This window comes from Phoenix dactylifera, chromosome 9 (genome assembly GCF_009389715.1).
Source record: "Phoenix dactylifera cultivar Barhee BC4 chromosome 9, palm_55x_up_171113_PBpolish2nd_filt_p, whole genome shotgun sequence".
In the NCBI taxonomy this organism is placed as follows: Eukaryota; Viridiplantae; Streptophyta; class Magnoliopsida; order Arecales; family Arecaceae; genus Phoenix; species Phoenix dactylifera.
The window spans coordinates 22,096,021-22,111,083 of NC_052400.1; the positions used below are offsets into that span (position 1 = coordinate 22,096,021).

At 39.8% G+C, this 15,063-nt stretch overlaps 2 protein-coding genes across 2 annotated transcripts; both read left to right on the plus strand.

The window, feature by feature from the left end:
• Positions 1-1,233: 1,233 nt before the first annotated feature.
• Positions 1,234-3,946, plus strand: LOC103704100 (putative pentatricopeptide repeat-containing protein At3g15930). Its single transcript, XM_008787253.4, has one exon. It carries the CDS (start codon positions 1,609-1,611, stop codon positions 3,898-3,900), a length of 2,292 nt encoding a protein of 763 aa, XP_008785475.1. The 5' UTR covers positions 1,234-1,608; the 3' UTR covers positions 3,901-3,946.
• A 2,151-nt stretch (positions 3,947-6,097) lies between these two features.
• Positions 6,098-15,042, plus strand: LOC103704088 (V-type proton ATPase subunit c''2-like). Its single transcript, XM_008787243.3, has 4 exons — positions 6,098-6,485; positions 6,604-6,681; positions 14,308-14,478; positions 14,593-15,042. The coding sequence occupies exons 1-4, from the start codon at positions 6,376-6,378 to the stop codon at positions 14,762-14,764; spliced, it is 531 nt and encodes a 176-aa protein (XP_008785465.1). The 5' UTR covers positions 6,098-6,375; the 3' UTR covers positions 14,765-15,042.
• The last annotated feature ends 21 nt before the right edge of the window (positions 15,043-15,063 follow it).

A 15,063-nucleotide genomic window follows, 5' to 3' on the forward strand; every position in this document is an offset into this window, starting at 1 on the left:
CTGTTGTTGAGTCCACAAAATTGAACTAATCCCTTCACGCTCCAACGTCGGCATGGTTAAAAAAAAAAAAAGCGTCAAAAAAAAAGGGAATCGTGCGGTGCGCAGGTCCAATTTTGTGCGCACAAACGCCATCAGCCTCAAAACAGCGTAAGATTTTACACTCGCCGCCGGCACTTCTCGCAGGTAATCCGGAGAAGATTCCATTCGGACGAGCGTGTTTCCGCGGTTGGCTGCAGGGACCGTGTGGGACCACGACGGGAGGTTACAGACCTCCCAAATAACTGTTGCCACGCATGTTGGAGGAGTATCGTGCTATCCAGGTCAGATATATCTTTAGGAAGATAAATCAAGCTGTGGATTGAATCGCCTCATTTATTGCCCATCATTCTGGAGATTTTCTATGAATCCAGCAATCCTTTATTCCTTCAGATTTATGTAGTCTTCTTGGTAGTAATACAGCTAGTTGTGCTCGTGCGAGAGCAGTATGAGCAGCCAATATACTAAAAAAAAATTATTACGATGACGGGCAGAGTTGAGCTGCGTTGGCCTCTCACGGTTCATCATCAACGCATGAGATAATTAAAAAATTCAGAGCAAATTTTTTCTTCCTTTCTTTTAAAATATATTTTTTTGATATATTATAAGTATTATTTGTCAAAATAATAATGAGATAGATAAAGATTATTTAGATTTAAAACTATGACAATTATAGTAATCATTATTTAGTTTCTAACAAAATAGTAAGATATATTATTATTTGCCTCCTAAATAAATTTTTCGCATGGTTGAAGATAAACCTATATTTTATTTAGTGAGTAGAGCAAATAGTAAACAGTTCCTGTTATATCCATTATATAATAATATCATATTAAAATAAAAGTTAAATGACAATTAATACTTAAACAACAACTATTGATATATAACACAATCCGCCAGTCATTTTTTTGTTAGAAGTAGTAATCCTATCATCATCCATATGATATTACATACTAACAGTCCTAATTTTTTTTTGAAAGTTTTCACTTTTATCCTAAATTTCAAAAAATTATTTAGCTGACAAGCTTTTGAAATTTTGCAAGTGGTACCGTAATTGTTAATTATGTTTGATAGCCATGATTGAAATGGTCATATGCTATCACATGCCACATAAAAGGTTGCTGATGTAGAAAAAGTTGTCTTAAACTCGCTCTCCCTTTCTTTTTCCGTCTTGTTCGACGATTGGAGATTAGCGATGGCTAAGAGGCGAGCAAAGAAAGGGAAGACCAAGAAGAAAATCTACCGGGTTTTTGAAGCGAAAACTCTAGTTGGAAAAAAAAAAAAAACGGTGAAAAGGGTAGAAAAGGCAGTTTAGTTAAATATCTCTTTGATTATTTCTATATGATCAGGCTGAAATTTTTATTGAATTTATGGATTACGCGATTCATTTAAGTATCAACTAAATTTCATCCAATCTAAACTTCATTGAAAGAAAAAAAAGAAAAAACTTTCTGCAGTCCAAGGTCTGAACCCCAGTCACGTAGAGAGCTGGTGGGGGAAGTGAAAAGTGACGCTAAACCCCGCTGCCCCACCCACGGAAAGAGAGAAAGAGAGGCAGCTCGGAATGTGTTTATGCGATTGCCGATCCCGTGGAAGAAGAACCGATTGCCTCCCTTCACCTGTACCAACCATCTCTACTTCACCACCTCCAACCTCACCAGGCTAATCACCATGTTGTCTTCTCCTCCTCCCCCTCCCTCGTCAAATTCCCTCGCTTCCACCCACCTCCAATCCTCCCCACAAAACCACCAGCTGATCTCCATACTGGAGCAATGCAGGACCATGAAAGAATTGAAGCAAATCCACTCCCAGATGATCCGCACCGGTCTCATCCGCTCCCCCGTCGAACGCCGCCGGCTCCTCTCCTTCTGCTGCACCCAGCAGTCCGGCGAAATGGACTACGCTCGCCTCCTATTCGACGAAATGCCCAACCCAGACCTCTTCGATTGGAACTCCATGATCCGGGGCTACTCCAACCGTCACTTCCCCGAAGCCGCGGTATTGGTTTACGTGGAGATGCTAGCACGAGGCTTCGTGCCCGACGACTACACCTTCCCTTTCTTGCTCAAGGCCTTCACTCGAGACGCGGCCGTTGAGCTGGGAGACGAGCTCCATGCTCACGCGCTCAAGTTCGGTCTAAGCTCCAATGCCCACGTTCGGAACGCATTGATCCGTATGTACTCCACCAGCGGGGAGATCGATACTGCTCGCGAGCTATTTGAAAGGAGTTCTAAGCGAGATGCGGTCATGTGGAATGCTATGATCTCTGGCTACAATAGAAGCAAGCAATTCGTGGAATCACTCAAACTTTTTGAGGGGATGATGAAAGCTAGTGTGCCTCCCACTCCGGTGACTTACATTTCGGTGCTGTCGGCCTGTGCAAGATCGAAACATTTGGAGTATGGAGCTCGAATTCATGGCGTCATCAAGGAGAGCGGGATGCTGCCAAACTTGAAGATAGAGAATGCGTTGATCGATATGTACGCCGAATGCGGGGACATGGATGAGGCCTGGAGATTGTTCGAGGGTATGAAAGTCCAAGATGTGATATCCTGGACAGCAGTGGTTGCTGGATTTGCTGATTCAGGAGAGATTGATCGAGCTAGAATGCTTTTTGATCAGATGCCAGAAAGGGATTCCATATCGTGGACGGCCATGATCGATGGTTACGTTCGGGCAAGCCGTTTTAAGGAGGCTCTGGAGATTTTTCGGGTCATGCAGGTTGCGAACGTGAGGCCGGATGAATTCACCATGGTCGGCGTGCTCGCCGCCTGTGCACAGTTGGGCGCACTTGGAGTGGGGGAATGGATGAGGCTTTACATGGAGCGCAACAAGATCAGAATCGACATTTTCGTGGGCAATGCTCTTATCGACATGTATTCCAAGTGTGGCAGCGTGGAGCGTGCTCTCGAGATCTTCAATATGATGCATCGGCGAGACAAGTATACATGGACTGCGATCATCATGGGTCTCGCAGTGAACGGACGCGAGGAAGAGGCTCTCGATCTCTTCTCCAAGATGCTTGGAACTTCAGTGAGACCTGACGAGATAACCTACATTGGTGTTCTCTCAGCTTGTACTCACGCTGGTTTGGTCGACGAGGGCAGGGAGTTCTTTTCAAGCATGATCACAGAACATGGGATCATGCCCAATGTCGCACATTACGGGTGCTTGGTGGATCTCCTGGCTCGAGCCGGGCAGCTAGAAGAGGCATTGGAGACCATAAACAATATGCCCATGAAACCAAATTCCACTGTTTGGGGAGCTCTCCTTGGGGCTTGCAGAATTCATAGGGATGTCGAAATGGCTGAGCTGGCTGCCGAACATCTTCTTGAGTTGGATCCTGAGAATAATGCTGCCTACGTGCTCCTGTCCAATATATACGCCAAGTGTGGTAAATGGGATGAGGTGCGCAAGGTGAGACAGATGATGATGGATAGGGGGATTAAGAAGACACCTGGTTGTAGTCTGATAGAGGTGAATGGGGAGGTTCATGAATTTGTTGCTGGAGATAGGTCTCATCCGGGATCCGACCGAATTTATTCCAAGTTGGAAGAGATGGGCAAGGAGCTGAAATTTGCTGGCTATGTGCCGGATACCTCGGAGGTCTTTCTGGATGTAGGAGAAGAGGAGAAAGAAAATGCTGTTTATTGGCACAGTGAGAAGTTGGCAATTGCCTTTGGACTGATCAGTTTGCAGTCGGGTGTGATAATTAGAGTTGTGAAAAATTTGAGAATGTGTTTTGATTGTCACAATGCAGTACAGTTTGTGTCTGCAGTGTACGATAGAGAAATCGTCGTGAGGGATCGAACCCGCTTCCACCATTTCAGGGGTGGATTGTGTTCTTGCAATGATTATTGGTAATTAGTTTTGCATCATGAATAAACAAAGCAGTTCTAGGGTTTTCAAACTTGGCATCCTCCAGCAGACATAGGTATAATCAAACATTTTATTCCATCAACTGTATGGCCAGGTAAATGGGTTTTTGCTACTTAAATTTCCAACGCCAGGTCCCTTGAAAAGTCCAAGCATGAAATCGTCTTGTTCTTCTTCTAGTTTTAGAGCTAATTTCATACCATCATCTAAGGCTATTTAGTTATTTGCAAAAGTCTAACCACAGATTGCAGCTTTTGTGCCTTTTCTTTAATTCGACTTTATTTTTGCAACTCTTCCAGACTTCTATGAGTTCAGATCATCTCCAACCTGAACCGGGGATGGTCAGATTTCCAATCACAGCCATCAGCAATTCAACTTCCATTCAGTCTTTCCTCATCAGATCTTTCTCTTACTAAGCTGCACTCGTTCAAATCATCCAAAGAGGTTTAACTTAAAAACCATCCCCTAATTTCAGTTGTTTTCAAATCGATATTCAGGCTTACATAGATCTCTCTCAAGGCCATCAATTAGAAATAGCCCTGCTCGTGGATCTTTTCATTTCTAATTATGTACTACTTACTCCGCATTCGGTCGCTCTTGCACCATTAAAATTGAAATGTAGCACTCACTATTACTGCACATCATGATTCAATATTCTTGGAGGATTGCAATCATAATCTTGGCAATGGTTACACTAGTACAATAGTAAAGATACGATCAACATAATTATCGCCACACGTTATTCATGAGAAGTTGTTACCCCGCTGTTAATGCACGATTAGTAGTTATAATACGGTTATGATGCTTTTTGGTAAAATAGGTAAGGGACACCATTCTCATCTTATATTTATAGGGATGGTCGGGGGATCCAGAAAGTATGCATTCCTAAGCTTTCATTTTTTTCTAGTGCACTTCTCCGCTCTCATTCTCTCTTTCTTTTCCATTGCTGCTCCAGGTTTCTATAGACTTAAGCATTAGAGGGTTTTCCGCCGGAAACCTTCTGACAAGTGGATTTTTGTGCAGATTGATCTCCTGCCTTCTTTCTTGGTTTCGGTCGACCTCATCACACTTAGGTGTCAACCGATCTTGACATATCTCGATTTTAGCTGGCCTCGGAACACCTTAGGCGGTGCCCGACCTCAACTCAGATCCTAGCAGTAACAGTGCCATTGACCGACTTTTCAGGGATGAGATCCATTGCAAACCGCTAAGCACGGGAAGTCTACTACATGCCACCAAGCACATGAGGTGGATGAACTAGTCAGGATTGGAATTCTTCCATCTTATCTATCTATTCTTTCCTCTTTAGCTACCGATCCTCTTTATGAGACAACTTCTCCCTTGCACTTCAACGAAACCTTTCTTTCTCCCAACTGACGGATGAGTGAGAGGCCTGGCATCATTTCCTCATTTGGCATCATAAGCATAGAACACAAACCTAATCTAGGTAGAAGGCTGCTTGATTTTACCTTAATACACTACCCTCATTTTTCAGCAAGAGGTTTACTCTTTGCTTGTCTCACAACAAAGTCCGATTCCTACTACTGCTTCTAAAAGTTAGCAAGTATTAAAGGAAAGGTTTGAATCTCATTTAAAGATCTTGTAAAGGAGAAAAGAAATCACTTCTTGGACTACCAAGAAGAGTGAAACATTAGGAATGGCAATGGCTCGAGCATGAGTTAGATGGATCATTATTCATGTCGGTCCCATACTTGCCTCGAAGCAGGGCGGATAAAGTTAGGGAGGTTTTCTTCTTGAAAAGGGACCAAATATATCAACATAGAAGTACTTAAGCAAGAAAAGCATAATAACAATGGGAAACGAGTTAGTGGGTGCAGGGGAGTCAAAACTCAAGCTATTCTCCCTCCCTGATCTCTCTCCTACGATATACAATATTAGGCTACAGAACAATGTTATAGGGCTCCCATAATATGCATATGAACATTCTTCTAGCTATACACGAGTGAGTTGATTATAAAATTAGTAAATCAAGAGTTGCGGGCCCAAGGAAATTCAGTGTATATACAAAGAGCACCCCCGAAGCATTTGAAGCAATGTCAACAACTGAATCGCCGACATTGATTCGTGGGCTCCGGTACATCCACGGGTGAACAATTTCGCATACGAACGGCTCAATCAAGACCCAACGATAACAGTAGAAGGAAACTTACATATACGTTCCTTTTATTTAGCGAGGAAAGATAATCAGATCGTGTCGCACCGTTCGATCGTATCCCACTGCCTCTTCTACTCACGGACCTCCTCTTGCACCCCCTTTCTCCCAGAAACCCTAACCTCTTCCTTCCAATTCGATCGATCGAAACCCCCCGATCCTTTTACCATTTCTTTTCTCTTTAATTATCCTCCTTTTTGATCGAGACCCGGTCCCAGCCTGGAGAAATTTCTTTGATTGCAATTCTTTTCTTTAAATTTAAACAAAAGGAAGGAACGGATTGGTGGGCGATGGCGGGGTCGAGCTCATGGTCGCGGGCTTTGATGCTGATTTCGCCCTATACGTTCGCTTCCATCGGGATCGCGATCTCCATCGGCGTTTCCGTCCTCGGGGCAGCTTGGTGATCATCCGATCGAGTTCTTTCCCTCTTTCTTCTTGCTTCCTTTTTCCGCTTCTTTTTATCTTTCTTTTATAATTATTGTCTTCTTATCAATTTCTATGCTTTTTAATTCATTCAGGGGAATTTATATAACGGGGAGCAGCTTAATTGGTGCGGCGATCAAAGCTCCAAGAATCACCTCAAAGAATCTCATTAGGTATGTTGTTCCCCTTCAATAACCTAGAAATTTTCTTACATAGGATAAATAATAATCGGTTGCAATGTTCTTGTGGAATCTGTTGTGCTTGCCGTTCGTGCAAAATTACATTCATCTGGCTACTGGTTCTCTAAAAACTTTTTGTAAATAAAAATAGAAATATTTCTTGTTAGATATCTATCCAGTTGAATTTGATTCTTGGTATAAGTTGTGGACAGGAAAGAGTTTGTTCGAAACTAACTTGGAACATAGATTACCTTCAAGCCACTATTGTCAGGGAGCTTGTTTAGGGTGTGAAAGCATTTTATTGTGACATAATGAAGTCCCCTTCTCTTAGGCCTGCTATGTTATTTATGTTTTGTTGAAAATCAATTCGGAAGATGGAATCAGTTTTACTATTTGTAGCTATTCCTGTTTATGGAGTACATTATTTGAAGATATAAGTTCTCAGAACATCCTAATCTTGTAGATGAGTTCATCTGATAGTGTTTTCCCAGCAACTGGAAAATGCCTATTAAGATAGCATGCAGCAAAACAATCAGCATAGATGGACCAAAAAGTTCGGTTGAAGTAGTAACTCGTCTCTTATTCACTCATTAGACATGTACAAGATATCTCTCAAGAAGAGTTATATTCAAAAGCATTAACTTTCCAGAACCATTGCTATTTTTATGTGGTTTTACACAGGCTTAGGCATGCAGCTTTTGACTTCCAGTGTCTGATTCGCTTGTCAGAATATTTGGCATTTATATTTGAAATTCTTTTTACCAACTTAAATAATAATATGTAATTAGAAATCATTTGGATTCTTTTGCTGGAAAGGCAAAGAAAATATTTCCCATTTCTATTTTTTAAATGTAAGCAGCCTGAACGGGGGACAAAGTGATGGGTAATGATGTACATAGTTTTGTCATGCGCAAGAAACAATAGTGCAAACTTGCATACTAGTGACATCCTTCACTCACTCCTGGTTGTGAAGGGTTTGAAGATTTGCATAGGCAAAAAAATAAAGGATAGGGATAGTTTTAGAAATCAAAGAAGGTTAAAATTAAAGTTCACTGCACTAGGATTTGTGAGGTAGTAGCCCATGCATGTGGGTCTTAACATGCAACCCAGAATAAAATCCTTAATGAATCAGTGAAAAAATGGCGAGGGTGAGAGCATTCAAGGTCATGTTAGAGATGGGATATCTGGGTCCAAGTGTGGGCTATGGTTTGCATGGTAAACCTTGCAAATGGATCCTGGACAACAAAAATGGTAAAACGTTGCCCAAAATCCATAGGAAGAAGACCAAATATACCAAATAAAGGAAAATATGTCAAATAAGGGAACTCACTAGCTATTGGTGTCGGTTCTTCTTAGCTGTCAGATGATCTGTGTCAATGTATATGGTATGTAAAGAAATGCTTATAACTAATCTTTTTCTGCATTGATTGTGTTATTAGGAATAAATGGTTAGGAAGCCTTTATTTTAAGTTGATCATGGCAAAGACTGATTGTTATAACAATAAGTGCCAAAACTAGGCCACTAGACTTTGAATATGAGTATTTGGTAGGAGGCAATGGAATAACCCTAATTAGGAGCTAGGCCATGAACAAGCAATAGAGACAATCTGTTCATATGCATATAATTGTCCTTTGGTAATCAGGTAACTTCCAAGGTGCAAGAAAATAAATGGGTAGGCCCTTAGGCTTGGAGCTGAGGATGACAGATTTGTGTCGATGAGATGAACTTAACAAAACTAGATGAAACTATAAAGAAGAACTCCAAGATGCTTTGTGATACCAGGCATACTCTTTAGTTATGATAAAGGGAAGCTTGTTGTTGAATAATTTACTGCATAGAGAGGACTAACTGGGGGCCAGACACCTCATCATTTCTTTAGTCGAGGCAAGATTTCCTTTTTATGATAAAAATACATTAACATAGTTCATGACTGTCATTACTGAAATCATAGTCTCCCAGGTAGGTGATTTTAATTATAAACATGGTTCGTTTTGTGCTCAAACTGGATCTTGAATTACAGATAGAATTAAGTGGCTCTCTAATACTAAATCTATGGGATTAGATCAGTAGCTTGATAACTAAAAGGTTAATGTAGCAAGGAGTACCCTTCTATGTCTAGGGTATAACATTGACTTCAGTTGGAACTTCGGTCTGTAGGCCTGTGGTACACCACTTTGTAGCTGTAAAGTATTGATGAGTCAAGTAACATGCTAAGACTACTCAGTTACAATCTCCAACTTGTAGACTACTATTAAGCTTTAGTAGTTATATATTACATAAACATTTCTTTAAGGATTTAATATATAATTGACGGGCTCGAAAATTCTAGTTGATGACCTGTAGACAAGAAATCATCACCAAACTAGGACATTCTGATATTCTTCTTTAAATTAGACAATGCATCATTACAAAGGCACTGCTAAATAGATTACATGCTTGGGTTATGTAAACCATATGAGAAGTGAAGATGGCCAACAATTATTTAGGAACCATTTATTTATTTAAAAATTTTACCACGGCAGTTTATTTTATATCGTTATACATCATCAACTTAAGCGGCCATTGCTTGGTGCAATGGTAAAGGCTTGGGCTGACAAGTGCAATAGTGCAGATTCAAGTCCTAGGGCAATCACTTTGCACCAAAAAATGACAAAGGTTAGACCTATCCCCGGTCCGCCCCTCCCAAGACCCTAGACTGCCAGGACAAGGGAAAATACATCATTGACTTACCTCAACGAGGAAATTTTCTTGTGAATTTGATGCATGTTTATATTCCTGGAAAGGTGCCTATTTTTATCATGCAAGTGAATGTTTGAATTAAGTGTTGACTGTATGTTACTTATTTCACTAAATTATCCTATTTTGAAGAAGAGAACTAATTGAATATAAAACCGTTCAGTACTAAACAATGCCAATACTGAATTCAGTGCCCTATATAAAATCTGCACCTTCGTCATGATGGGTAAGGACTGGAGCTGATAAAACAATCCTTGCATCTGACCTGACATGTGTGCTGTGTGCTCAATTTTTTTGTCAAAATTGCCTTAAATGCAATCATAATCGGCATGCCTGGTTTCAGGTTTTGTAGGGTTGAGACTTAAAACTGTATTACTAAAATCAGAATACAAGAAATATATTCACAAAATAAAACTCCAACTAACCAAGAGACTGTGGAGGGAACCCAGAAGTTATATAGGACTGTAGGAGAACAATCTTGATTTCACGAAGAATCATGGACCCAAATTTATAACATTTGTCTGCTCACATGGTCACAAAACCAAAGACTTCTCTACAACTTGGCGTGACATCAAAAGGTTCTCCGGCTGCTTCTTCTGTGTGTGCTGTATCTTTCCATGTGTTTTATTTCTCAGATTCTCTTTAAATAAATGGATTATGGATAATCCTAATGAACCCCCTCTGAAGTTTTTAGTTTTGGAGTGATACTCAAGGGACAAAATACCAGCAACCACATTCTACTTGTGAAACTTCAATTATGTTGGTGCCATAGGAAATCTTCTGCTTGTAAGTGGAGGTTTCTCCAGCTAATCAGATTTGTGCTTGTCTTAGAAGTATCATCATTTATGATTTTCCTCGATGAAGTTCTGTCTTGTTCTAATACACACACACACAGAAACATGCACACATACAAAGACATGTACACAAGACACACACACATATATTCATATGTAAATATATGGATGTATGTAGATAGATGTACAGATACTCTCTCTCTATATATACATACCGTATGTGTTTGTATGTATATATGTGTGTGTGTATATGTATTTGTGTATACATGTATAAACAGCTGTAAGCAAGAACTTCATTTTCTGTTGGGTCCACTGTCATAATCGTGAATTTATATGCTGCATGTTATGTGCGCATATGCCCATGTGAAAGCAGTAGGCACATAAACATGCAGGCAAACTAAAAATCTATTCAAACATGCCTTGAGGACTCGAAAAGTGTACATTAGGAAAAAACACTTGCTAACAAGTCTATATGCTCATGAGCTGAAATATAGCTTGCAACATCCAGGCCATATCTACAATATCCTTTTGTACCTTGTTCTGGTATTTGGCTCTTTATATTCTGCTTTGTTGAGTAATTAATTGTACTTGCAGTATGTGTCTTGGCGAATCAATACAAAACTATTTGGTACTCTAATATTTTTCAATGTCACCTAAATGGAGTGTACGCAAGCCATGGTTCTTTATAGCCATGTAAACAAAATTGTCACTTTTGCTTGTTGAGCAGAATGGTTTTACCATAGGCCTATAATCCAATACCCAGAAACATGTCATTTCCAAATTTTCTTAGACAATTATAAAAAAAATATTAGCATGGATATTGACCCTAATTTCAAGACTGCCTAGTGCCTTACACAAAATGCATGGAGGGGATAATTAGTGGTGGAGCCAAGGTGGGGCCTGGGAGGGCATGTCACCCTCTTAAGTCTGTGTATCCCTCATGTGTTGAGATCTGGCCCCTTAAAATCTTGTGCCAATACGTGCTGCTTCCTCCCCCTCCTTCAAATTTTGTGCCAAAATCTTGCTTTAATAAGCATAGACCTGCTAGAATATTGTTCTAATAAGCGTGGGTCTTCTTCTGACAATTTCGGAGATTAATTGCAACTAATCAAAATCAAGAAGAGAGATTGTTGAGAATATATATGTTCTCTAATCTCAATCCTTTCCAAAACTTCTACTCTTCTCACCACCCTTGCTGCCTCCTAAATTCTCTCTGCCCTCCAAAAAATGTCAAGGCAGGACTAGACCTGTCTTTCTCTACGTCTCTCTTGGCAGGACTAGGCCTGAATCAAGGCTTTAAGGGGAAGAATTGGGATATTTGTTAAGTAGCCATTTTGGAAAGGGAAAAGCTAGATAATCATGTTTCAGTGTGGATCAGTATCTTCAAGCCCTTCACCTCGCCCCCCCCCCCCCCAACCCCAAAAAAAAAAAGACCGTGTTTCTCTATTGTTCTCTCTAGGAAATGGAATAAAAAAGTTTGTGGCATTGTGCCATTCATTTGAGCCTCCTTAGCTTCCCTCCTCACTTTCAGAAAAAAAAACAAAACAAAGGAGAACAGCAAAATCAAATTTTCTATGCTCTTAGGCTTGTCAAATTCTTTAGTCTCTCATTATAAGGATTCAATTGTAGGGTCACCCTTTTATTTATCCCTTTACGGCTCAAGATGCCATGATATATCAAATTGTTTATTTTTTTGGATGATGTCACAGGTTAGAAAATTTTTTATTTCATTCACTTCATTCGGTTTGTATTTTTTTACGCATGTTACATGTTTTATTCTGATCTCATGGACTCGTGGTGTTTACATTATGTTTCTACCTGTACTAATCATGTATGTAACTTAAATTTATTTGATACATTCGATTGACGTTAATATTGTATGACTTTTGGAAGACATTAGCTAAATTTACATGCTTTAGAACCTTGAGAACAGAACATGTACACTTGCTATTTAGCAAAATTCCATCAAGTAATTAACGCCCTTTCACTATCTATCATTTCTAGTATCAGTATATCGTGTATAATAAGCTTTATCAGCATTTATTTATCCTAAACTTCATTAGACATATAATTTATTTCTTGTTGTATGAAAGAAGGAACGATGAGCACAACTGGAATCAGTATCTCTACCCTGTTCGATCAATATTCAATAAATTTTTAATAACATTTTTAATTTTTAGTAATATATGTCGTCACTCTGATGGATGATCATACTTCCATTTGTTTCTCCAACGAATCAATAAGACCTCATGAAAGGCCTAGATTCAGCAGTTAGATTGTAAAAATTATTTTTTACATTCTTTTCTGCAGTCTTTTATGCACACCAAGGTTTATCTAAATTCAAAATTATAAACCCTTGATTAAACTTACCAACAATTAACTGCCTTCTGAATAGCATGTGCTATCAAAATTGTTGATCCTAATTCATCATCCTTTCGATACATCACTATGTCCATACCATGTTTGTCAAAACTAAGGGTTGAAAACCGGCCAGTACGTCCCATATGATTCTCCTTGTACCAAGGCATATCTGAGCGTCCTGAGACTGTACCATACCATGTACCGAGATATATCGTAAACCATGAATAGCTATGGGCCATACCGCAGTGCGTACCATATGAAGACATGACGTGTGCCCTGTACCGCAGAGTTTCAAACCTGGTTAAAACTAGAAGCCCAACCTTAAGATGCTTGCTTGATACCTACCAGGCTATTTGTTTTGTCTGAAATCTTTAAGATCTGGCATCATCTTAAGTAAGTGTAGCCTCTCAAATTGTCATGGAAACTCAAGTCAGTAGTTTGATATGTTAAAAGGTTGCGGCCACTTAAGCTTCGTACGATTATTAGAAGAATTAACAAAGCTGAAACAACTTAAAATATTTATCTCATCAAGCGACAATATATCTAAATTTACAAAACCACTGAAACAATTATTTATTTGTGGTGATATTGCGCATGTATGCATTCTTCCAGAGAATACCAACTCTCAGAAGCAACAGCTTGACGCAATCATTTTGAAAATTCACTTTCTGAAAATTGGCAACTTCAAACCTGCCATTATCTGTTTGGCCTGTATCATGTGCTTGCAGAAGCAATCAGTCAGCTATCTTGTTTCTTGTTATGCTGTTTGAACCTTACACTAGTTTCAAGGGAGGCAGTGTCAGAAGTTAACGAGGCACAGCAGGGTTAGGAGATGGGGACGGGTTCATGGCATAGCTTGAGGAAGGAGAAAGGGGATAGGGGGTAGATGGAGTTGGCATTGGAGAGGCCTGATTCTAGAGGACAATAGAAGTGAATGTGGGAGAAAGAGTAGGGTCGGAGAGATTAACGAGGCAGGGAAGAGGACCGGGGCAAATAGAGAAGGAAACTGTCTGCCATTTTGTATAGATTACAAGAGAAGAGAGCGAGTCATGGCATAATGGTAAGGTTGCTCCACTATGATCTGGATGCTACAGGATCGAAACATGGAAACAGCCTTTCTGCACATGAAGGTAAGGCTACATACATCTGACCCATCCTGGACCCTGCAATGGTGGGAACCTCATGCACTGGACCACCCTTTCAAACCCAAACCCGAGCATGTTTCTTGCACCAACAATTGGATCAAGATAGTTTTTAGATGTTTCTATTATGTTTTGTATCTAATCTGGATCCACATAGGACATTGTATCCAGCCTATTTCCACTCTTTGTAAGAAATAAGGTGCACTATAAGGAAATATTGTGCAGGAGGTCGTGTATTTTATGTCCAAGCTATTCTGGTATAATGAATGTTTACATCTAACAACAAACACAGATCATTTTGACCTCTCTCTCTCTCATGCTAAGAAGAAACTTACTTCATTTATTGTCTCACATGGATACTAGTGAGGCTATACAAGAGTATACAACTCATCAAGAAGAACACAGTCTTGCATTTGCTCCTAGCTAATCCACATCCGTCCAATCCTGTCCTACCGATTATGTGAGCACAAATAGAAGATGTGTTATTATTTTCATGTGCTGTATTGTGCTTAAATCTTGCAATCTTTATGTATGGGATGCCTTTGGTGACATATTGAAGTTTTATTTAAATCACACTTTTATTCAGTGTCATCTTCTGTGAGGCTGTTGCTATATATGGTGTGATTGTTGCAATCATTCTACAAACAAAGTTGGAAAGCGTACCAGAATCACAGATATATGCTCCGGAGTCTCTAAGAGCTGGATATGCGATATTTGCCTCTGGAATCATTGTGGGTTTTGCAAATCTCTTCTGTGGGTATGTTTTCATGCTTCACCTCTATAATTTTCAGAGGCCGTCTTTACTGATGGAGAATGCACAAAATTGCAAAATAGCTCATGAATTTAACTGAAACGTGTTTTCTGTAAACAGTCTTTGTGTTGGAATAATTGGAAGTAGCTGTGCTCTGTCTGATGCTCAGAACTCCACCCTCTTTGTAAAGATTCTGGTGATCGAAATCTTTGGTAGCGCGCTCGGATTATTCGGTGTGATAGTTGGAATAATTATGTCATCTCAAGCAACATGGCCAGCAAAGGCAGCATGAACTGCTATTTCCAGAACCAAACAGGGCTGACTGCTTGTTACTCATTGAGGTGGAAGTTTGGGATGTATCTTAAATCTTCACTAATATCCCTGTTTCTTCGATATAAATGTGGTGCCTGTGAAAGATTTTATGTAATCATTCCAAGGAATAACTTGCAGATTATTATATTGACTCTCTTTTCGGTGATTTTAAGATCATGCCTCATTGTAAGGGTATCTGTTTCTGTGGAGAGGATTTCTTTTTATGCTAAATAAAGAAGATGCTTTTGATTTGATTCCTGATGGCATTGCCTTTATCTG

Bases quoted from the DNA above. Each gene is read 5' to 3' on its own strand.
- LOC103704100 (XM_008787253.4), top strand. From the start codon at position 1,609: ATGCGATTGCCGATCCCGTGGAAGAAGAACCGATTGCCTCCCTTCACC.
- LOC103704088 (XM_008787243.3), top strand. From the start codon at position 6,376: ATGGCGGGGTCGAGCTCATGGTCGCGGGCTTTGATGCTGATTTCGCCC. The intron at 6,486-6,603 runs GTGATCATCCGA...TAATTCATTCAG, and splicing joins TCCGTCCTCGGGGCAGCTTG to GGGAATTTATATAACGGGGA. The intron at 14,479-14,592 runs GTATGTTTTCAT...TTCTGTAAACAG, and splicing joins TTTGCAAATCTCTTCTGTGG to TCTTTGTGTTGGAATAATTG.